The sequence below is a fragment of the Fundulus heteroclitus genome, chromosome 22, assembly GCF_011125445.2.
Source record: "Fundulus heteroclitus isolate FHET01 chromosome 22, MU-UCD_Fhet_4.1, whole genome shotgun sequence".
Lineage (NCBI taxonomy): Eukaryota > Metazoa > Chordata > Actinopteri > Cyprinodontiformes > Fundulidae > Fundulus > Fundulus heteroclitus.
Window position 1 is genome coordinate 29,420,531 of NC_046382.1, and position 25,163 is coordinate 29,445,693.

At 39.4% G+C, this 25,163-nt stretch overlaps 1 protein-coding gene across 1 annotated transcript in view; it reads right to left on the reverse strand.

Annotated features, from left to right (window-relative positions):
• LOC105927275 (protein bicaudal C homolog 1) overlaps positions 1 to 25,163 on the reverse strand; it is a 90,371-nt gene that overhangs the window by 19,529 nt on the left and 45,679 nt on the right. Inside the window, exons 3-8 of the mRNA XM_036126248.1 lie at positions 24,222 to 24,291; positions 14,506 to 14,585; positions 13,721 to 13,879; positions 11,949 to 12,002; positions 5,891 to 6,073; positions 442 to 693 (exon numbers count right to left, since the gene is read on the reverse strand). Coding sequence (XP_035982141.1) covers positions 442 to 693; positions 5,891 to 6,073; positions 11,949 to 12,002; positions 13,721 to 13,879; positions 14,506 to 14,585; positions 24,222 to 24,291 — 798 coding nt within the window. The remainder of the gene's footprint in view (positions 1 to 441; positions 694 to 5,890; positions 6,074 to 11,948; positions 12,003 to 13,720; positions 13,880 to 14,505; positions 14,586 to 24,221; positions 24,292 to 25,163) is intronic.

Here is a 25,163-nt window from a genome sequence, read left to right on the forward strand (position 1 = left end):
TAGGGACAAAACACGTAACCCCGAAGCCAAACTCAGTTAGCCAGTGTCCATCCTGCATGCAGGTATGCATGCTGCAACAAATCACACAATCTAACCTTGAATCAGAAACAGATTCTTCTTTATCTGATTTGAATATTTCAGCAGAAGAAGGAGAGCCAAGCAAACCTCTCTCAAGGCTATTCAGGATCCTTGAGGGTTTACATCGCCAACCCCCCCCACCCCATTTAAAAACCACGCATCACTCAAGCACACCATGATAATGTAAATGAGACAGAGGCATCCATTATAGCTACCACAAAAAGTCAAAGGAATCTGTATGTGTAAGGAATATGTTACCACTAGCATCTCCCGACCACAAAACAAAGTTTAGTTAAGAGTAATCCATTTCAACCATTAGATTGGATGTGAATTTTAAAAAAGTAATAGAAAGACGGCACGAACCATGAGATACTGCCGTGCGAGGCAGACGGATTCAATGGTGCCCTGAATGTAGACGGTGGATTTCTTCTGGGGGCCGTTGGGGTCAGGGAAGTGGATCTGGGCTCCCGTCCTCTGGGTGATGTGCTTGATGTTGCTGCCGTTGCGCCCCTTCATGAAAAGGTGGTGCTGCGGCGCGATGTCCAGGTGGGTGGTGATGGAGATGGTGCTCGCCAGACTACCGGCCAGGTGTTCCAGCAACAGGGCTGTGCCTCTCTGGGCAAACGAGACCGACAAAGGGGTTGAAATAAGCAAAACTATTTAAACAAAGCAAGGAACCGTTGTTTACTCTGATAATGCAGTGCAGAAAAAAAAAATCTTCTCATGTTAGAGACAGGAATGATGTGTTTGCAGTCTTAATTTTAAATGGGCGTTGATGATATTCTGAAAAAAACAAAATAAAAAGCAACATATCTTTGTTTTTGAAGAGTGGGGAAAAAGAAAGGCATAATATAGCATATTTCAATAAATGTATCTAATGTTTTAATTTTAGTAATTCAATTTAAAAGATAATCTCCTGTCATGCAGATTTTTTTAATATTGATGATTATGGCTTGAAGCAAATAAAACAGAAAGCTACAGAATATCCAAAATGAAACACATATATCTACACACACACACATATATATATATATATATATATATATATATATATATATATATATATATATATATATATATATATATATATATATATATATAGTGGGGAATATTATTGTTTCATAGCAATCTTTTTACATATTGAATGAAATTAACCTGACAACAGCCAGCTGTATGTATCGCTCCGCCTAGCTCCACTCACATACATCTGGGACACGGCTCATTGAAAGTGATTTCCCCAACCAAATTTTTGGTCTGGCCAATCAGGACGCAGGGCGGGTGTTTCATGGATGTGACGTAGTGGAGAAGCCACCGTGAGATTCCAACAACAATGGCGGCTCGCATCGAGGAAGCAAGCGTTAGCATTGATGCTGCTATTTCTTCCGTGTTGTCCAATCTATCTGATATTGTTTCATTAAAAGAACATCAGAGAACGCCTCTGAAGGCTTTTGTTGGTGGAAACCATGTTTTCGCCCTTCTCCCGACCGCATTTGGCAAGTTTTTTTTTCCGGGGTGCGTTTCCGGGGAGCGGTTAGCGCGAACCATATTGGGAGGCCTATTAGTCCTCAACGCGGTCAGCCCGGGATCGACTCCGACCCGCGGCGCTTCCCCCCTCTTCCTGTCAGCTCACTGTCAATAAAACGCTTGCCACTACAGTGTTTCCCGCAGGAAGTTGCTTATGCGAGGCGGACCGACTCGCGGAGCGGGGGGGGGGGGGGGTTGGGGTGGACGACACGTTTTCCGCGGACCGGCTCGCGGAGCGGAGGGGGGGTGGACGACACGTTTTCCGCGGACCGGCTCGCGGAGCGGAGGGGGGGGGGGGACGACACGTTTTCCGCGGCCGCCTCGCCAAGATAGCGCTGCGGGAAACCCTGCACTAGAGCCGCAAACACAAAAAAAAAAAAAAAAAGGTTTTTTTTTTCCGGGGTTAGCTTCGGTGTGATTGGTTGAAATTGCACGTCGATAAAGATGACAGACAAGTGGCTTATCCAATCATATGCAAGGAGTTTTGATAAGGCCCAGCCTTCAGTAAAGGCAATGCCTATGGCGGTGTCCCAGATGTATGTGAGTGGAGCTAGGCGGAACGAGACATGCAGCTGGCTGTTGTCAGGTTAGAATGAAATGCCCTGAAGGGGAAAAAAGCAAACTGTTAAATGTTCATGTGTCAAATTAAGATAATTTAATAACAAAAAACTCTGATGACTGCAATTGGAGTGTTTCCAAAATTTTGAAAGACTTCTTTGTAAGTTTCATGTTCAAAACATCAGTACAAGGGCCGTCACCGCTGATATGAAACACTGACCACAGAGTCGCAGCAGAAGTTAGAGCTCTACCATAAACAAGTAAAGGACCACCTGGAAAGTGTGTCGCTTTAACGTCAAGAAAATAAATTAACTCGGACAAGGAAGGAATGAATTGTAAAGATCTCTGTATTTTTTTCCGCATCAGTGGGGAAAGTCCTCCTTGTTTGCGTGAACCACTTCAAGGATCAATGCTGCAGCATTTTTTGTCAGTATGAAGAGGGATTTTCCCGGAGACTTCATCTGATCCAGGACTCAGTTCCTTCTGAATATGGAAATGAAGGACATAGCAAAGCAGTGAGCTGCTGATAACACGTAAGTTTCAACAGACTTTAGGTCAGATATCATAGCGCTTGCAGTGTGCTTGCTTATAGTTGAAAGCACAACAGTAGTCCCTATTTCAAGTAGCAATGTGATATAAGCAGCATTGATTTCTCTCGCTCTGGGTCAGGCTCTGGCTGAATGGAAACGTCTTTCTCTGACTTTTTTAAATAAATTTAAGAATAAAAGTTTCCTTGCTCTCTAGATAATAGTATTGCAGCCATTAAACAAAAAAAAAATGGCAAAGGGGTCTCAGAGGCTGCAGATGGTGGGTTACAAGGGGGTCCTCTTGAGCTTCACTGATGAAGAAGCATTTCAGTTCCACTTTATATAGACCACAACTGAAAGATCTGAAAACCTGAGAAGGAATGATTTAAAAGCATGATATTTGCCGTTTAAAGTCCAGACATCAGCCACAGTGTAGGGCCATTGTAGGCCTGAAAAAAAAAATCTGTTCTTAAAACAAATGAACAACTAAATGAAACATAACAATAAAGCAAGAGAAACAACAAAGTGGATGAAATATCCTTTAAATCTTTTTTTTTGTAAAACGGGTTGTTTAATGCTGTATATTGTTTTAAACCTCTCACTTTTATGGAAACTGTTAGGGAGCAGTTGGACAATACATTATCAAAATATGGATATTCTTGTGAAATTCTTACTGCTTGAACTCTGGTGCAAAAAATATGCACAAAAGATTCCAAGGAATGCTAAAAATAATGCTGCAAACATTTGTTTTTTATATGATATATACATTGGATTTGAAGTTTGAACAACAGAGCGGCGGAACAACGTTACAGTAATTCCTACAGGAAAAAAAAAATCTAAAATGCATTTGATAACTTCTGTATTTTCCAATGCCTCAGCTTGATGCAGTACAACAGACTTATTCTTTGGTACCTCTGCAAACTTTCTCTTAGCAAGCCGTTTCCAGTGTTTAACAGGAATGCACACATTGTGGCCAGCAAATGACAACAACCCAGAGCGTTTTTGGCAACCCTTGAACGGTGCTCCAAGGGTTTCACACTACCACACAACATAGCTTACATATTCTTGCGATCCTTTAGCCTTCATGTCTGGCATGCTCCCCAGCCCTCAGACCCAACCCATCAGACCTACCCCAAAGTCAGGGATAATCCTTGCATACAGTTACATTTGTTACACTGGGAACAATGCAATGCATTTATGGCAGTTGTGTAAAAAAAAAAGATGTGAGCCGGCAGATATTAAATGAACAAAGGGATAAAGACTCAATGCAGAGGCTGAAAAAGTCTAATAAACTCACCAACGTCCAATAACAATATTTGTAAAAAAAAACAGTGATTGGTAATGCCAAACTTGTTTCCAGCTCAATGATTAGTTAGCAAGTTTGTTTCTTGCTATGTAGCAATAAAATGAATATTTAAAATTAGACGAAATTTATAAGAAGATCAATGAGATGGATAAAAATATTACAGTTGGTGTCGTATTAGTTTCCAAACAAACCAGACAAATATGGGTGTGTCTTTTAAAAGGATTTGTTTTCCATTTAGATTGCATTTTAAAAGTATTTATATCCTTTTAGTTCATACCTCTACGTCCTTTTTTTTATTTTATGTGAAAGAGCATTTCTAAGCACTACAAAAATGTGAAGTGAAATGTAAAGGACACATTTTTTTTATTGATTACAAATTATTTCTAAAAGTGTAGCATCCAATGCATGTAGGCTGTGGAGATGCTTAAAGGGGAGTCAAGTTTTAAAACGATAATCTATATTTGAACATTTTACAGGGGACAGTTCCGTCCAACATCTGAAAGTAAAAAAAATATGGCACAGTTGCAAATCTAAGAAGACATGTCTGTCCCATTAAACTGACAGAGTCGACCAGGAGTGAATTAACCAAAAAAGAGACTGATGGTAACTCTGCAGGGGCTGCAGAGACCTACAGCTTGCAAGGATCTGTTGACAGCACAACTTTTAGTACACGCCACACTAAATATCACCCTGAACACACCGACCTTAAGGTGAAAAATGTTGGTGACAGTATCACGCAGTGGGGATGCATTTCACCTCGGACATGGAGGGTCAGATTCATGGTAAGATGGACTGAATACAGGGTAATACAAGAAGAAAACCTGTTGGGACTGGTGTAGAGCTTCAACTTCCAGCAGGACAACAAGCCTGGACAAAGACCCACAGCTACAACCAAATAGGTCAGGTCAAAGCATATTCATGTGTGGCAATGGCCTAGTAAAAGTATAGAACTAAATCTAACAGAGTATCTGTGGGAAGACTTGAAAATTGATGTTCACAGTAGGACTACACTGATCCAATCCCAGATGTGGGATCGGGGGGCCTGGCCACAACAGATTTCTTAATGACTGATGTGGGCGGTTCCTGACAAAGCTTAGTTCCCGATACACTTTGATGGTCTGCTGTGAGTATGTCATCTAAACTCCCACAAGACACAGTCTGATTTCTTGTGTACGGCTTGCATAAATAGTAAATGGCCTGAATGTAAATACCGCTTTTCTAGTCCTACCGACCACTCAAAGCACTGTACACACTATAGCCATACCAACCCAATTGCTCTCATTATATGCACACATTCCTACACCGATACACAGATCGGTGGGCAGCTTGGGATTATGTGCCGTGCTTAGGGGCACGTCGACGTGTGACCGAGGGTGGGGGTGCAAACTTATGATTGCAAGACGACTACCCTATCCACAGTGGGCTCCATAGTTGTGTTCCAATTCTCACCATGCTCTCTTTTGCACATAAAGCCTCACATATCATAGCTGAAACACAAGTCATCAAATTGTATGACAATACAGTTAGAATTAGATGATTTTGAAGGGGGAGAATAACTTTGCCTGCAAAATGTATTTGCACACGATTAATTCAAACCCGACTGAGATACGGTACGACCTGAATCAACAAGTCTTATCAAAATAGAGTAAACTTGCTAACATTAGCTTACTACTGCTGCAAAGTCCTATAGGGTGTATACCTGTTTAGCAGAAAATTCAAGATGTACAAATGCTTTTGCATGTCGGTGTAACTATTAATTCAATTTTTTCATTTCAGTTTTTGTGTAATATGTGCAATAAACTGAGGATCATGCGTTGGTTCTAAAATCTATCCTTAAAAAAAAATCAAAACAAAACAAAAAAACAAGCATTTGCAACCAACGGCAAACTTTGCTCACCTTTACTGCATTGACGTTATTCTGTGAGCCCCGGACAACTCCGGTGGCCCTGTAGAGACGCGTTGGGGGCTTGAAGGAAACTGCGAGGTTGTACGTCTGCGAGATGTGCTGCACGGTGGGGGAGCTGGGGTCGGACTGCATGATGGCTGGAAGCTCGAAGGACAGCACGAGAGGTAGCAGCTCCTAAAAGACGATGGGATTAAGGGGAACGATAACAAAAAAAACAGGTCAAAACCAGCAAGCTTTTATGCAATGGTGAGCAAAGAACTGCAGCTGTGCACGCGTAGACGGCTGACATATTGTGAGGTTGTAAAACCGGCAAGAAAAATAAAATAACCAGAGCTGGAATTTGTTAATAAAGACTGACACAGGTGCTGTGCCGCAGCTTGCACCACAACATGCTGTCGAACAGACTAACAAACGCCAGTTGGACGTAAAGTAAAAGCCCAGCAGGGACAGAGCGATCTCTTTTCATCTAGGAGACTTACGACAGCTGACATACAGACACAACAGCCCCGTCCCTTTAGCCAAAGGTAACAGAACTTTGCATGTAGCTCTGTCAGATCAAACCAGGCAAGGTAATGCAATAAGACTGAAAGCCTCATACAGGGGAACTGCGGTGGTACTGCACAGTTTCATCACTAACACGCAAACACAAACCGCTGCCATAGCAGGCAGGGGAAATCAGAGGAGCTCCCGAGTCCATTAAACATTATGGCTGCAGAGATGTTCAAAATTAGATTTACAATTCTGATAAAAAAAATTAAATAAAAAATAAACATCAGGCAATCTTTGGCCTGGTCATTCTCACACATTCATGAATACAAACCTTGTACAGAACCAAGAGAGGTCAGTTCCTGTACGTTTTATCAAACATATCCCACAAATAGAATAGATGGTGATAGGAAGGCTTCACTCATGCATACACATGGGTATGCATGCACGCGAGAGAAAATACACTGGCTTACATCCACGCGGATTCAAACTGAAGGGGATGTAGAAACACACACTAACTGATGAACACACACACACACACACACACACACACACGCATGCACGCAGTTATCCAAACACTGCCTTTTGGGCAGAGCGCCACTATGGTTTTGGCTGTCAGTGAAGGGCAAGCAACATGAATTGCTCTGACCAAAGAAATGTATCCCTGATCACTCCCATATGCGCCGGGCCTTACATTTATATCACGTTTCAGCGCTCGCTCTCCGAGCGCTCGAGATATTTGGGTCAGGATGGAAGGATAAGCAAGAAAAGACAAGCAGCGAGCAGCAGGAGTCAGGCGCTGAATGAAGAATAGACCAATTTTTATGGTGGGGCTGACTCGAGCTTTTCTTTCCCGAAAAAGTCTACAAAGCAAATAGTTTCACATGTGTTCAATCAAAGAGTGCCGCTCGAAAGGCCCTACTTCTACTGACAAAGATGAAGAAAAATGAAAACATCTTTGAGGTGAAGCAACTGGGCGAAGCTTTCGTCACCTGCATGTCTGGTTCACTTCTAAATGAACAAGTGGCTTGTTACAAACCGACACAGAGCTCCACCCGAGATGGTTTCAGGAGAACAGAAGGCCATAAATTCACTAGCATTACATCTGGGTGTTTAATAGACACAATCAGAGCGTATTTCTAAGGCAAAATAGGCAACCATTGGTAAATATTGAGTTTACTAAAGACTGGAGAAAATAATGTCTCATAGATTACAAATAGGGTTGGGGTCGATCTCATCCAGAATCGGGTTCTGATACTAATGTGTTATCATGGATCGGGAAATCCAATCCAACCCACAGACTCTTCCAATCCATAAGCTAAGCTGTTCTTTAATGTTTTATGCTGAAAAGTCTCCACAGTCTCTGCCGGCTGCTAACTGTGTGATGGATCTCAGTAGTCCCGGTTCGTTCAGGAAATCCATCACATGGTTAGCTGCAGGCTAGCTGAGGCACATTGAGCCAAGCACTGCGACTAATCGACTTTTAATCACAACCTGCTGCTGTGTGGAAGCGTTTTACGCTAGCTACACCAAAAAGCAAGAACACATTGGAAAATGTTTACAGAGCTGTTGTACTGTCCGTTGCAACCTACAATACAACAAAGCCAAACATGTGAACTCCACCACCCCCACACACCAATGAAAAGCACAGAATGTTTTAACCAGGGGGTAGAACTGTGTGCAAACTGTGAGCGACGCCGACTTTCTGCAAACTGCTTATTCGAAAGTACCAATTTCCTACATGTGCAAAAAAGACAAAAAATAAATAAAGTAGAATCAAATAAAAGAGTAAAATCAGAAGTGAGTAAAATAAAGTTAGGTTAAAAATGTGTTGAACTGGAGGGAAGTTTACCCTTTATGATTATTGGTCTTTGATTTATTAAATACAGTCAATTTGAAACTCTTACAGTTGCACATTTGTTTTCCCCAGGAAGACAGTTTAAAATCTTTTCTGACCTTATATTTATTTTAAGTCGTCTTTTGGGAATATTAATAATTACATTCAAATTCAAAAGAGGAAGTTATTACAGCTTCTTAAAAAATGAATAATGATGATAACATTAAAGCAAACACAAATCAGGTTATTGGAATAGTATCGGTATCGGCAGATATCCGAATTAAAGTATCGGGACCGGAAGTGAAAAAATGTGGGTCGCGCTTCCCTAATAATACAACTGAGGTCATACCACAGCCTTCGGTCTGCTGATGACAAAAAGTTATAGGTTATCCATCCATCCATCCATCCATTTTACAAACCGCTTATCCCTCATGGGGTCGCGGGGGTTGCTGGTGCCTATCTCCAGCTGTCAAATGGGCGAGAGGCAGGGTACACCCTGGACAGGTCGCCAGTCTGTCGCAGGGCAACACAGAGACAAACAGGACAAACAACCATTCACGCACACACTCACACCTAAGGACAATTTGGAGAAACCAATTAACCTAACAGTCATGTTTTTGGACTGTGGGAGGAAGCCGGAGTACCCGGAGAGAACCCACGCATGCACAGGGAGAACATGCAAACTCCATGCAGAAAGACCCAGGGGTGTACTCGAACCCAGGACCTTCTTGCTGCAAAGCAACAGCGCTACCCACTGCGCCACTGTGCAGCCTAAGTTATAGGTTAATCTTAGAAAAAAATTCCTGGGTGCAGATGAATAATTTTTGCTTACATTTCATTCTGGATTAGCACGAATGCACATGATTTGTCAGAAAGCACATTAAAATGTTCCCACAGCTGTTTTGTTTTTTTTGTCCAGTATTGATGGAAAAAAAAGTGACTTACGGGTTGTTCTTTTCTAACAAAGGCTTATTTGAAATTGCTTTGAGAAAACTCGATTCAATGACTCTGGTCATTGTAACGTCAATGCTTTCAGTATAGTACTGAAATTATGATTAACCTTGATCAACTGACTTGTTTCTTTTATGAAAACAAACTGAACTTCGTCTCTGCTTATATCCAAAAAGCATCTTGTTTTCTTTACATAGTCTATACACCTGGAAGTTTAATGACACTGCAGATAAAAATTATTATTTACTCAATCAAGTTAAGCTGTCTTTGAGATTTACAGACTTTTTATGGACATCCTGAAATGTCAATTCTTAGTATAAGCTTGAATAATTTTAAGACCAGACAATTTTGCTCAGTCCAGATGTCGATTACATACAGTATACAGGACTAATTTTTAACACTACCTATGACAAAGTTTATATATCTAAGATATGCAAGCTCTTATAATTTCTTATAATGTCTGCATATCATTTTAAGAGGCCAACTGAGAGATAGTGTTTGCTTTTCTCTGTTAAGGTGGTACCTCCTCCCGCTAATGCCGCCCTGGGCAACTGCCCACATCAAAATCCGCCACTGGTCTTTGTGACACATCGCTCTAATTTATGTTCTTTAAAATAAGAAGCTGACATACAAGTGTGTCATTGCCATGTTTTGGTCTGGGTTGTGGAACAGTTAACCAATGTGTTAAATAATGGGGTACAACTTACCCCCAAAAAGATGAACACAAACGCTTCTCTATTTGCAAGATCCAATAGGTTCTGCACATTCATTTAATTACCGCATTCCTTTTTATTCCTAAGCAGAACTCTAAAGAGTAGGCATATTAAATCAGTAAAACAGTACATATATTTATTCTGTATGTCTGGATGTTTGTCTTAAATGTATCAGTTTGGGTCAAAGCTGACAAAAAATCTCAAAGATTAGTTGGATTCTTACATTATATATTCTGATTCTGAAGGCAGTAAGTTTGCACGGTGCAGACACGTCCAGCATGACCTCCTGTTACCCATTCTGCAGCCAACGCTTCACTCACTCGGCTGTTTTCACAAGCCAACTCAGCGCTGTTGATTCTGGTCGAACCGCAGCGGAGGAAAGCATTTGCTGTAGACGCTCATGTTGGTGATGAAATGCAGCAAGAGTTAAGAGAAGTAACAGAATCCCAGGAAAACCGGCAGAGGTGGTCCTCCCGGCCACTAAAGCTGGCCTCTAGTCAGACCGACAGTGGAGATGAAGAAAAGGCGAGGAGAGGGACGGGGTGGGCTTGCCAAAAACGATGAAGCTCATGCTTTTATTTTACTACAGATCAGAGTAAGCGGTCAGAAAAGGAGTTAAGAAAAGTGCTTGTGGGTTAGTTGAACTGCCGCTGCATCGCTCCTCTACTTAAAAAGTTGGTGAAAATCTAACATTTTGAGGCCGCTTCGTCTTTTGGAGCAGATTAATGGATTTTTTAATGAGTTTTGAAGTATTTCTATTTAATTGAGAAATTATACGCAAAAATGCTTTGTGCTATGCATTTACAGACATGGTAAAATAAAAGTTGACCCGTTCAAATTCTAGAATATCACATAATTGTATAGTACTGGGGTTTTCAGGGTGTACTTAATTAATATTTAATTTGTTTATTTATTTGTTACAAACTTTTGCATTCATGTTTTTGTTTCTAATTGAAACAAAAGACATATTTGAACCTGTTCAAAAGAGATTTTTCACTCAAGGTTAGATTTGACTGAATGAAGACTGTATCATTTTATATGTTGAAACTATTGCATTGAATCATGAATCATGATCATACTCTTCCATTTTCACCATATATGTTTATATAAAAAGAAAACGTAAGTCAACAGGAGTTTTCCTGGTCAACAATATTATAAATAAAAAAAGTAGATTTCAGCTTTAGTTAAACCTTTTTCAAATTCAGGCAGTAGATTATATATATATATATATATATATATATATATATATATATATATATATATATATATATATATATATATATATATATATATATATATATATATATATACACATATATATTTCATTATCAAGCTTATATTTCATCAAGTTTTAAAAATTATGTTTTTAAAACCCATTTATGTATTTCACCAAGATATTTGTCATGTATTTATTTATACTGTACTGAAAGAAATACGTTTGATGATAAATGAGTATTTTCATACATTTCCCAACGGAAAATTGATCTATATCATCTGTGTAAATGACTTATAACAAAACGTTTGTACAAACAAAACTGAGCTGAAAACTTACTGCAGTAATTTATCACATCCAGAATATAATTATAAAATACTGCATATTTTTCAGCGCTCCATTTTGCCGACAGTTTCTGCGTAGTCTCAATGAGATCATTGTTCTGCTTTAGCTGGAAGACAATGAACGCCAAGGAAAAACAAAAAAAGAAAATACTTTCTTTTCGACACTCCCTGTGCTGGAGTTCTGGTTCACACTTTGGTTTGTGTATGCCAATTTTTGATTTAACACAAGGATTTTAGCGATGCCAGTATGAAGCACAATGACAAATATAACAAGCACTAAAAAAAATAACTAAGCTAAATGCATTTTAAGAATAAACCAAGGAAAAATAAGCAGCACATTTTGTGAAAATATCATGCTTTTTTCTCTCCCAAAAGAAATAGTATAGCTGAGTTTCATGAGGAAAAAAAGCACAAGCTTTTTATGCCTGCCAGGAATGAGAAATTGCCACTTAAAATTCAGGGTGGAGTATCCCCTTTAGGCAAACCTGGCCGAGCTCCAACTTACCCTTATTTTCACACGAGCCGCCTCCACGCCTGCTGGCTGCCCTGCGATGGACACCTGTTCACAATAAAAATATGGAAATGGGTTAGCTAGTAGAGGCAGCAATCGAAACTTGATAACGCAGAGGTACGCTGCATAAATCTGTGCGTTTCCAATCCTTTCCTGTGGTTGCTTAATCATGAGTGGCTACAACTCAGGTAAATGAGTTCAACAGAGACCTGGAAATTCAGGGCTAGTTAGATTCAGAACAATTACATTTTCAGCAGCCTTTTCATCCCAATCTCCTTACAGCTGACAAGTGAACAGAAACAACACTTTTAAACTGGAATAAATAAAACTTCAGTGATGCACTGGAAAATAGATTTTCAGCTTGATTTGCCTAAACTGCTCAGAAACTCAAAACTGCAACGCCTTTCCTATTAGTGAATGCACCATATATAAACGCTTCCAGGTCACGTTACTAACAACGTTTGGTGTGAGCACTGTTTACTGAGGGAAGAAGTCTCAGCATTACTTATTCTTGGTATCAGTGAGGCGTTTAAAAATGCAATCAGAGGAAGCATATACGTGTAAGAAGCTATTTAATGGATACTATTTTCAATGAGATTTTGAGGCGTTTTATTCTGCTGCATGGGAGCAAGAGAGAGCAATACTTTCAGCAGTTAACAGGAAGGCTGATGCACATCCAAATTCCTCTGTTTTATTCTTTTGCATACCCTCTTGATTTGGAAATATTAGCAGCTGTTCAGAAATCCCAGAGGTTCTACATTTTCTACAGCTACAACTGTTTTAGTCAAATATCCTAAAGACAGATCAGAGCTAATATTTCTTCTGTTATAAGTTATGAGTGCTCAGAGGAAAAAAAAAAGATTTCAATGCTGTTATTTATGATTCTTAATATGTTAAAATTTCATTTCAGCAGGTAAACGATTTAAAATCACTGGACATTGAAAATTGGCAACTAAATTCTGTTGATGCATTTCAAATAAAAATTTTTAATTGATTTTTAAGGACCAATGTCCAAATTTAACAATGGGCAAGATGTGCTATGCAACAAAAACAACTACATTTGGAAAAGTAGCAAGAAATAACAGCTCTACATTAAAATCACCCTTTTAAACATAAAGTACAACATGAGCCCAAGTCACAGGTTTGTGGCAGAGATGGAAAAAAAGCAGCCACATCAGCGAGTTACCAACCTGCCCATATATTCTTATCTAGATTACGCTCCTTCTCAGTATATGCAACATATCTACAAGGTTCTGCTGAAATCTGAAAGCATCCAACGCCAGAGGAAATGAAAGGGAGAGCGCTTAAAGGAGCCTTAACCCAAAAGGGAGTCCTCTTGCTACTAATCAGACCGTGCTTGCATCATCGGAGAACAACTGGAGGGGCGGTGAAAGGTTTAACGGCGCCGAATATTCAAACTGTACCAGGCTGAAGAGATAAGGCTTGAACTAAGCATGAACTTCACGATGCACTGGAGAGTAGCAGGTAGAAAATGCAAATGTGATGCTCTGCTTCATACTACACTTCAAGAGCAAAAACAGCAGGATCCAGCCCAAATCTCTCTGCGATTGCTAGAAAAAAAAAGAAAGAAAAACTATACAGACACTCCTATGATGATCAGTAATGGAAACAAAGGCCTGCACACCCAGATCGACATAACAACCCAGTATGGGTGGAAAATCAATTGAAGTGGGATGACGGCTGGACAACACAGATGGATGACACGTTGCCTTAATGGGGATAAAAAAAATGACCCAATCTCAAACCTGGTTGCTTTTCTCTGCCTGGTTGTTCCTGTTGGAGTCGGGGAAATGGATGTGGCACCCCGTCTCCTCCATCACCCGCTTGATGTTGTTGCCACCTTTGCCAATGACGTGGGAGTGCTCCGTGTGGGAAACGTCCATCTTCAGAGTCACCCTGTTGCTCTAAAGAGCAGAAACACAGAGGTGCATGTTGTAAAGTAAACTTTGAAAAGAATGGAGGCCTACAACCAAAAAAAAGCAAGATTTAAACACATAGATGTAATGCAGACTGTCAGGAACATCCTTAATCAATCTCTAAAATCAGCATTATATCATACTGATTTTTGAAAAATTCCTGTTCCTGCCAAATCATTTTCACACATGAATTCAGAAGAATGAGCAACATAGGGAGGAGTAAATAAATTAAGCAAACATTGATTCCACCAAATGTCTGAGCACCATTTGCTGGACCAGAGCAGTCTTTGCATGACAAAAAAAAAACATGTTTGCAAACAAAACTAATCCTGCAGGAATAAATGTCTTCCTGCAGGAGGCGCTACAGTGCAGATGTCCAGGTAAGCAAAATGCTGCGTTGCTATGGCAAAGAAGCTGCACACAAGCCCTTAAATCCATGACAACCTAGATAGGGGAGCGTTTGGCATGACTGGAGACGAGTTGTACGACAAGTCTGTGTGCAATCTGTCACTTGGACTGCAAGGAAATCCATTTGGAGCAGAAAAAGGGAACAGAAAGAAAGAAGAAGAGGAAGTGGGAGAAAATGATGCACATAATGAAGGTGTTAGCTGTACCTTTGTGTCAAGGACAGACATGATTCTGTCTTTAGCTTCCCTCACGTTATCTCTTTTCCCGCACACCTTGATGTGTGGATCTGAAACAAAGAGGCAAAGAGTGGATATTAGGCGGGAACGTGCCAGTGAGCGCGTTGGAGCCGATAAGGACTCGACAGAATGTGAAAGAAAGAGACAAGTTAAAACCCATTTAACCAAACGCGACTGCGTTTATCAGCAAATTAGCGAGCTTCAGAGAGAAGCTCTGCGGGAATAATTGCTGTTTTGATATGTGTAGTCCCGATGAAGTCTGCAAGCAGACAGACGGCTCCATGGGGAAATAGATTTGTGCCGTTTGTCAATTCTGTAGAGCTTACACAAAAAACTACTGTGCGCCTGTCAAGCATCGCAAAAGCAGAGTGACAGCTTGTTTTTTTGGGTTTTTTTTTTTTTTTTTTTTGCATCTCATTGTCTCATAAATGGGAAACTAACTTAGAATAAGTTATCTTTCAATTGTTGGTATTGTTTATTACCTGCTCCTGAAAGAAACCGTACTATTTCTTAAAACTGGAACCATCCCTTCACAGTTATCACCAGGCTGAGTAGCTGCATTTATTTTGTTAGTTGCTTCGTTGCAACGCCAAACATCACAGGATTATTTTGACCCTTTGCAGTTACAGACGACAACATGCCAGCCGCTGTTAAAGTGACCTGGGCTTCTTTAGCACCTCAGCACAGCCATAGGCTGGATCATTTCCATGCCAGGCTGCATTGCTGTAGTAATTAATTCAAACAGAGCACCGGCCAAGTACAGGGATACGCTTATGTGCTATACACATTTTCTTAGAAACCTGGTTTTGGGGGATTAATTAGCCGACAAGATATAATCATCAAATCTAACGGGCATTGGCCTTTGGCTCCTCACAACCACTATTGAGCATTTCTTCATGGATAAACCTTACATGCACAAGCGCACTCTCACAAACACCTACAGGTGCTTGGATCCAGGTGCTTACAGACTCACTTCCATACAGAAAACCCGTATTATTATCTTCAGCTGTTACTTTATACATGTCATATTAATTAACACTGTATATACTTCAGTGATGGTATCAAGGCGTTACTTGATTGTGTCTGTAATACGTTATCGGCTGGCTGTGCTTTTCTTTTTACAGGTGAAGAAGAAGACAGAGGATGTTGTATCATTGTCTCCCTTTTCTCTCCTCTTTCTTTCACCTTTTCTCCTTTTTTTCTCTTCTACCTTCTTGTATTAGTGTCCATATAACATGAAATATTCCCTGCATAAATTATAATAAAGCCACTTGCATGTATAAATCAAGCGGAGCACTATGGCCAAAGCGGTAAAATCTGTTGGGCTCTTTTTGGCATTAAGACAACGATTCTTATTGCCACATTGCTAGACAGAACACCATTATAAAAAAAATGTATTCCATATAGAATCATAAAAATCATTTTATTGAATTATTGAATAAATGAACTTTTCTATGATATTCAAACTTATTGCTTCTATAAATACACACCGACCTGCATGCAGAAGCGCATTCAAACAGAGCGCTAATCAACAAAAATAATGACCCCTTCCCAGGTAAGGCTCATGCCTGGGTATCATAACATCTGGCCCCTTTGAAAGACTCAACAACTGGAGGACGCAAATGCAAAAGCACACAAACACAGACCCACAGAAAGAAAACAAATTACACTACGGCCTTACAGCTCACTGCCTGTGTTTAAACTATACTGAGTAGCAGGAAGCCCACTAAAGCTCCCTTCCAGGAATACCCCTCCCAATGTGGACCAAAAAAAAAAAAGAAAAAAAAAACACACAAAAGAATCTCAGATTTACAGTTTGAGCTGCACACCGAGCTCAATAAATCGGGCTTATGTGTTCAACTTAACAGGTTGCGTGTTGTCAGTCTCAAAGAGGGCTGGACTAGTAAAAACTCCAGATCAAGTCAGAAATCAGAACTGCAATGAAAAAAAAAGATATCTGATCACAACTATGCAGACTCGAGAAGCATTCTCAGATAAAAGTGAAATCAGGACAAAGAAACACAGAAAAACAAAGAGGACAACCAGCTGTTAGGGGACTTTTTACAGCCTCATTGCTGGTCCCAGGCAGTTTTCCCATCATTCAGCTGTTGCTGTAAACAACCAAAAGCTCTGAATTTCCTCCTGCAACACCTGCTTGAAACAGTAGAGGGAGTCTGGCTCCTCTAAGTGGCCGCCAACTAACCTGCAGAGCACATCTGGCAAACATTAGCCAGCCTAAACGAGTGTTGCAGTCGAAATGTTGAACACCCCCGCATTTCTGGAGTGTGTTAGGTAATTTTTTTCTTTTTTTTTTTTTTGCTCTCCCGCTTCTTTTCTTGGTGATTGATTGTGGAGTGAAAAATGAACACCTTAAGTCATAATTTGGTTCACACTACAGCTATGAAAACAAACAACAACAAGGGCTAGACGTGCAAGCTGCAGAAAGTGAGCCTTTTCAGTTGCACGCAGCTTCGCTTGACAGAGAAGAAACCTTTTGACCCAGAATTCTCCGCTGGCAAAGCTGAAGGATTTTTTTTTCTTTCTTCCAGCTACATTAGAAAATACCACACAAATGAAGAGAGTTAAGAGTTTGGCTTGGTTTTTTCCATTCAAAAAAAAAAAAAAAAAAAAACTCTGCGGATACAGAAAAAAAAAAAAGGTTCCATTTAGTGAGAATGAGAGATCTTAAAATGATTTTCTTTTAAAAACAAAGAATAAAACACGAATAATTAAAATCTGAATATGATCAGGTTCCGTCGGCCAGAACATTTCTTATGCGGAAGATGGACCGGAGACCAACTGTATCAAACTACTGATAATAACCAACTGGACTTATCACACTTGCACAGGTAGCAGAGATTACACGGAGGCTGGCATTTTGATAAACTGCTTCTCTGGATGTGGGGCGTGTGGTGGGTCACAAACATACAATTGGCATTACTTCTGATGGGGTCCTGCATATTAACTCCAGAGGAAAACACTGCTGCAGCTATCCCAAGGAAACAAGGAAGACTACGAAGAGCATGGTTTTTGATTCAAATAGTTAAAAACACATTTCAGTAGCAGGGAAATGGCTGAGTCATCTGCTGTTTTAAGGGTTGAGCAACTGAGTTTTGGGTTTTATTCGGGGTCACAAGATGAGAAAGAAACGCATCGTGAATCTTTGCCTTGAGTAATTTTAACTGTGCCTCCTGTAAGATTAATAATACCAGTCAACAAAATTATTATGGTTATTGTGTGCAAATTTATCACATTGTATTTATGGTTTTCTTAAAACTTGTTAAAATACAACACTACACTAAATGGTATTCAGTAGTGGTAATAGTGATATTGTTCATCACCTGTTACCTACCATCTCTGCCACCAACACACGGAATCTTCTGAATTATACGTCACAGGCTTATTCACTAAATTATGATTTTCTGCTTACACCTAGGGCTGGACCAAAAATAATGTCTCAATAATTTTAGGCTGAATGCCAATATTTATCTCGATATGTTTTTTTTTTTTTCATAAAAAAGTAAATTTAATCTGGCAATCAAGCTTCATCAGAACACATGTTCTAATTTATTGAATATGACGTGTCCACAAAAATAAATTATAGAAATTATTTTAAAAACTTGTGTCAAGCATTTTGTCTGGGGGTCAACCTAAATTCAAAGTGCTAATAAACACAAGCAGTGAAACATGCCTGTAAAACAAAATGGCGGCCCTGCTGTTGTAAACAATGAAAATGCTTGCTGCTAGTATGCTAATATATATATATATATATATATATATATATATATATATATATAAAACATTAAGATATAAAAGAAATATGAGAACATCAGTTCAGAAAATGACAGTGCTTCCCAGCAAAATAAACATAGAACCACAACCAGAAAGATTTGTGCTGAGCAGGACTGTTTAGCTGTTAGAAGCAAGACGTCTGGGGACTGATGAACATATGTAAGCTTTTCAGCTGTTATGATCCATGCACAGCACATTTAGTATCAACATTGTGTTTAGTGGGGTATTTTACAAGCAGCAAGTAACAAAGTTGAAATACTTGACAACTGCCTCTAAATAAACGTCAGGGACAAATTACGCCCTGCAGCTCAAGCACACAATACAGCCAGGGTTGTGCTTTTATAAATGAAAAAGGGTACTGTAAATAATTTTAAACAGCTTTGAAATTGGTTATTTTGAGTTTTCTCAAGACTTGTACTGTAAAGGGTTGCAGGAAGTTGTGTCTTGTTTTGTATCATTAGCATTGCCAACTTAGACCAGATAAAAGAGGATGGTTGCACTTGTGATATCAAAATCAACAAGAACTGACATAATAAAGTTAATCTGTAGATCAATTTTAGGGTGTTTTCATTTAATTTTCATCTCTGCTATGATGTCACTCCACTATCCTACAGAGGCCTTCACAATTGCATGCAGATGCTCAGTTATGCAAATTAAGAACTTTCTGTACCACAGACCTGACAATGGTACAAATGAAATCCAAAAATCACTTATTTATTTTTTTTATCAGACTGTTTGCTGCATAAAGTCTTGTTATTATTCTTTATAGCTGTGGAGTACACGCAGGCCTTTGGCAACAATCCAAATATTCCAAGAATACTGAGAAGCTGAAATGTCGAGACCAATACATACACAAAAGAGAGAAATTTGTTCTCTCGCCCGGGTTAATCTCCAGCCGGGTTTGGGAGTTTTTGCAGCTTGTTCTTGACACATGTTCAGAACATTTTTCATGCGTTGTGTCAGAGAAATATAAAATGGGTATGTGGCAGTGCGAGAGACCTATAGAGACATTTTGGGGGTTATGCAGTTTGGCTCCTGCAAAATATGAAATGTCCTCGCCAGCAAGAACTTTGTTCTTTTTCTTGCAGCAGATGAACTAATTTCTCTGTTCTCGCAGAGTATGTGTTGACTTTTAAACACAGAGACCAGACTATTCTGAAACCCAAATACATTTGGCTAAAGGTTAGCTTAGCATCTAATAGAGAATAGCAAAGGCTAGGGACTAATTTCATTGTTTCCTTGTGTGAAGCCAGCTCAAAAAAAATTTGGACACATTTATAAAGTATTATTAGGGCTAGCAAAGTACACTATGTTTTGTTACATGATGTTTTTGGTAGAAATGCATCCCCTTTAGTTTTACTTGTTTACAGCAAAATCTCTAAGAAGCTGAGTTTGATGGGCGGTCAGAAAGCATTCAGTTTTTAATACCACAGTTGAAGAATAAGGTTTTAATAATAGTCACTTCCTTTCAAAACATAATTTTATTGTGTGAAATGTCATCACGGTAATCATGAAAACCAGTGTTTTATCTCCCCTAGTCAATGGTTTTTCTCTTGACCTTAGCGTAATTTAATCTTATAAGAAGCAAAATGGAAGCTGATGACCTTTCTTGCCCTCTTCCTTCTTCCTTTCTTAAGTCCCCTGAGTGCAAGTCCCAGGAACCACGCCACATGTCTGTTCTCCCATAAATATCCGTGAGATAAAAGAGAGATTCGCCAACATTTTCCTCCTCACCACTTTTCTTGGTTCACACAAGATAGCCAGAAAACTGGACAAATCACAAGTGATGGGACAGGATTCAAAGGCATCCTCCCTTCGTCCACACGCAACTTCTCGCAGGTGGTGCAGGTTTTTGTGAATGAAAGGATACTTGGCGTGAATGAAGAGTCGTGTATGTATGAACCGCCAGGACTTAAAGTTGGTTATGTATCAGAGAGGAAAAAATGCCAAAGAATCCACGGTAATCACATCAACATTTGTCTCAGCCGTCTGGCTGAGGAAGTTACATAATGTCAGTGGATCGCACATCTGGTTTGAAGACGCACGCTGGCAATTCTCCTGGGGGGAACAAAGCGGGCACAGCTACACCGATTCCTCCCGCTTTTCTCCTCCTCCTCCTCAATGCCTCCCTCCCCCTACAAAGAGCTTTAAATAACCATGCTAATCTTTTATTGGTAACAGAGTGCTGGAGCAACTTTACCAATAAACGCAAAGCTTCAACTCCTACACCTCTGCCTACGCAGAAAAAAAAAAAAAAAGCCCCGCATGCAGATGAAGCTATTGGCTTGTGTGGAATGGAAAACATGCACGATTGCATCTGTGCAAACTGCTCAATTAGCCTTTTACTAAAGAATGCAAGCGCAACATGGAAATACCTCCCAATCATCCATCTGAATCCAATAACTTTGTCCGAGAACATATATCTGGCTAAAAACAACACTGACTCATGTACAGTTAAAATTAACCCTTAAATAGAAGAAACAGAAAAACAGGATTAGATGCAACATATATTTTTTAAATTCCATCTGAGGCATGACAAGCTGTGGAAAAAAAAAGACTGGGGAATATTAATTCAGACTGTTTTTGAAACATCAAAAATGCCCTCTCCTTTAAACTAACTACTGTACATCACACATTATATTGGTTTTCAACAGACGATTGATAGTCATAAAGACAAGGGAAATATTAGACAACACTGACATCAACTATATCTTTTTCTTTTATCATAAGGGTTAAATTACCAATATTAGGGTATAACTAGGTTTTAAAAGTTGTAATTGCTGCTATACACCTTTTTTCTGTCCTAGCACTTTTATGAATTAAGGTCCAGTTAGTGAGACGAGAGAGAAAGGGTGGGAATAAAAAACTGAGCTGTCTTAACCTGTCTACAGCCTGTTGCTGTGCACTGCTAGCTAGCTGGCTGAAAGAAACCGGACACTTTTACATTGCTAAAAAGAACAGAAAAAGAAAAAGAAGCAAATATTTATGGGCACAAAAACACATGGAAGATTTTGTGTTGAAGGTAAAGGAGCACAGCCCCTCACTCCTACATTGGTAATGTTGAAGAGCTTTAGAGTAAATGGTTACCTGAGCAGGTAGTTGGACTTTTTTTTTTTTTTTTAGCCGACATAAGCTTGTTATACCTGTGGCCCTCCAGAAAGAAAAGCAAAAACATAAATTTTTTCACAATACAAAATTGGAAAACTACTTCTAAAGTTAGTGATTGCTTACTCTACAGTTTCACAAAAGTTTAGTACAAATCAAAGGGATGAATAACAATAAATAAGCAATAGAAAAAAAGTGTTATTTTGTATGTTTGTGACTATGCCATTAAACTGTGGTATCTTTATTTCTTCTAACAGTTATTAGATAGTAATAATCTCATTCCATCCCATAACTATGCCTATGAAATTTTTACGAGTGTTACGCTGCATTAAAGAAGTGGCACACAGTCCTCCCCAGAAAGATCATTACATTTCAACCTCAGACCACATTTAACTCCTTTTAGTTTAAATTAAATCACAATTTAAAAGGAGCAATTAGTAAGATATTTACTGTAAAATTAGTCAAAATCATTCTCATTTGTCACCCAGGATGGAAGTAACATTCCCTATAAACAATCGGTCCTCTCCATCAACAATGTCTTAGTCATGTTTTTCTCCTTTCAAACCTAGAGGTACTTTCCTGAACTACTTCGGGTCAGAGTGTAGTCCGTGTTTACTTCCTGGTTCCTGAGCCAATCATATGAGAGTTCCCAGGGTTCCCAAAGCAGAGCACAGGATTTGGTATTTTATTTACTGGCTTCCATGTCTGCAGCAGCCTGCAGACATGGAAGCCGGTAAGTGAAGCAGACCAGAAGTAGAACAGAATACAACATCATAGACCTGTCCTGTGTTAGTAAATATTCAGTGCAACAACAGACTGTTGAGTAAATGACGGATGTCCATGAAAGGCATTGTGTACGTGTTGTTCCAATTTTAACCACTAGGTCTCCTTATTACTTATTGTTCCTTTAAGGCTATGCATGGTCTGGTTGAGGACACTTTTTAAAGTTACCATTTTTTATAAATGGCTAAAAGCTTAAAGTTGTTATAATGAGACGCCACAAAAAGAGCCAGAGGGACCGAAGGTTTCTCCAGCATAGACTACCTCAGTGCCTCCCCTCCACCACATGATGCTTCTACGCTGTTAGTCGCCTGGCTGAAAAAAGACTCCCTACATATTTCTTACAAGAAAGATAAATATGATTGCAAGGAAATATTTCCTCTTATGAAAAACACAGTCACAATGTGGAGACTAAAGGAGTAACGGTCATCACTCAAGCTATAAATTCAAGTCTGGTTACCTGAGCAGATAGCCTGACTAGTTAACCAAAAAAGCCTTTAAAAAATACTAAATTAAGCAGGCATGTTTTGTATTTTTTTAAGATAACAATTTTTTTTACCTTAAACTGCAGTAATCAATGTTATTTTAGCAGAAGTAAGAATTGTTTTTCAAATTTAAATAGTAGCAATTAGACGTGAAACATTTTCTTTTGAGCAATAACCATGAAACTGTTGTTGGTTGTCATACTATGAGAATCGTAAGCACAACAAGATTTATAAATAGAGAAAGCAAGCAAATGTGAAAGGTAACAAAATGTTCTGATTTATTTATATGTTCTCTCCAATACCATATAAAATAAACATCTGTTCAACAGCAGAGCCACACATTTTATATGCTCAACAAATCACATCCAAACACCCAGAAACACAAGACAGAAAAAAGTAAAGACCAACACCGAGCTTGGGTCATCAACATGACTTCACAGCAATATAGATCATAGTACGGGATAGACAATAGCTTTTTTTTTTTTTTTTACTTGGTCGGTGGACCCATCATTGCTAAGTTGTAATTTCCACTGGCAGAGAATGTGTTGGCGTAGCAGCTTTTCACTGTGCTATGAAAATAAAAATAAAATCAGAGGGCATACAAGGAGGATAACTGTAAGCTTTAAGGAAACATGAATTTTCTATGGAGGTGGTTGCATAAAAATCAGTGGCCTTGCGGTGTTTCGCCTGCAGCCGTCCTTTAAAGTGCCAGCTGATGCATAAACCACTGACCCAGTAGCCCTTTGTGTTTAAATTTATAGTGACATAGATAAAGTGCACTTTAAACTATCCGGTCATCAAATCAGCCACAGCTGGGACAAAAACAAATATTTTCCAGGCAGATAATCACAGTTCTGAATAAAATGGGTAGGAAGAGAGAGAAACAGTAGATCAGGCCATTAAAAAGATCAGACTGAGCCTAGAACAAACCAGTAGGGTGCATCTGCGCATTGCAGCCATTTTTACATGATCGTTATTGGGGTTCCTGCCTAAACTGAATGCCTGATCTTTGTTGTAGGTGCACACACTGGGATTCTATGTCAGCCACACACATTGGTAACCAGGAAGCCTGACAGGCACATGTTGTCAATAGTCAGGTTTTTTGAAAATCATGTATTTTTATGTGCACATTGGTGAGAGAAGTGGGACAGAATCACAACATTAACGCAAACCATGTGATACTAATTAAGCATTTATTTTTCCCGCAGCAAAAAAACATGGATCAGTTTATTATATACATGCATTTGTGATAACTTTAATGAAGCATTAGACTGTGACTGTAACAATAAGTGCCTAATGATAAATAACTCTGACCAACATTAGGGATGAAAAAACTCCTGATCGGGACATCTCCAATTATAAGTGCTGCTCACCATTGCATTGATTTCCATTTCTAAACAACACACTCCCGTTCCAAGGAAGACATTTTCACCTTGGATGATAATTGTTTGGATCCCTGCTAACATTTCAACAGCATACCAAGACACCATCTTTTTCCAAAAGGAAAAAATAATAACAAATCACCTTTTTTGGACTTGGCTCCAATTTTCAGTTTGGAAGGCCAGGCTATCTGTGTCTGGGTCTCATCCATGATCTGGAACAGAGACAAGATGGGCAGATATTAGTTCATTACAGACACTGACATAAGCAAATACTGTGTGCTGGAAAGGTGCAAAGAAATTGTGTTTAGCCGTTAAAATAGTAAAGGAGAAAGGTGGTGCTGAACACAGAAATGGCAAAAATACCTCAGTCAACCCAGAGCCTGCACCTCTCAACGCACCATCAAGATGTTAGTTTAAACCCGCCCGCTGACTATAGGCAATTTTTCCAGACATACATTTCTGCTCAGCGATCAAATCCAGCCCACCAAAAAATGAAAATAAAACAAAACCAGGTTTCGAAGCAAAAAAAAAAAAAACATCTTTATGAGAGGAACCCTTTGACAAATCTAACTACGAGCATGTGTTTAAGTGGTTTAAAAAAGCAAACAGCAGGAAGTAGAAATAAAAAGGGTGAAGAGGTGTTCGGGAGGCAGTCAGCATTTGAATAAGCTCCCGCTTGTCTTATTGATAATGGTAAGCTACAACCTTCTAAGTAACACTCTTTAGAAGAACCTTGTCCTAAGAAAGGGTTAATCTAAGTGGAGGGAAAAATGGGGAAAAACACCAGAAGAACAAAAAAGAAAAAGAATGATCACTGTGTCCTATTGGCTTTGTCCTCCACAACATGCGCCGTCCTTGTTATTACAAACGTCCTGCAGTCTTCTGTTTATTTTCATACTTTCCAGGGGTTTGTACTTTCAGGGTGGAGAAGATATGGATTTCTCAAAGTTCTCGGAGTTTCAGCCACGTGACGAGGCACCGGAGGACTGTTTCAAACCATTACAACACTGCTGGCTGCCACTTAATATATCTCAGAGGACAAGTGCATTAAGCCATAAGCTAAACAGCGTTACTCAGATAGAAG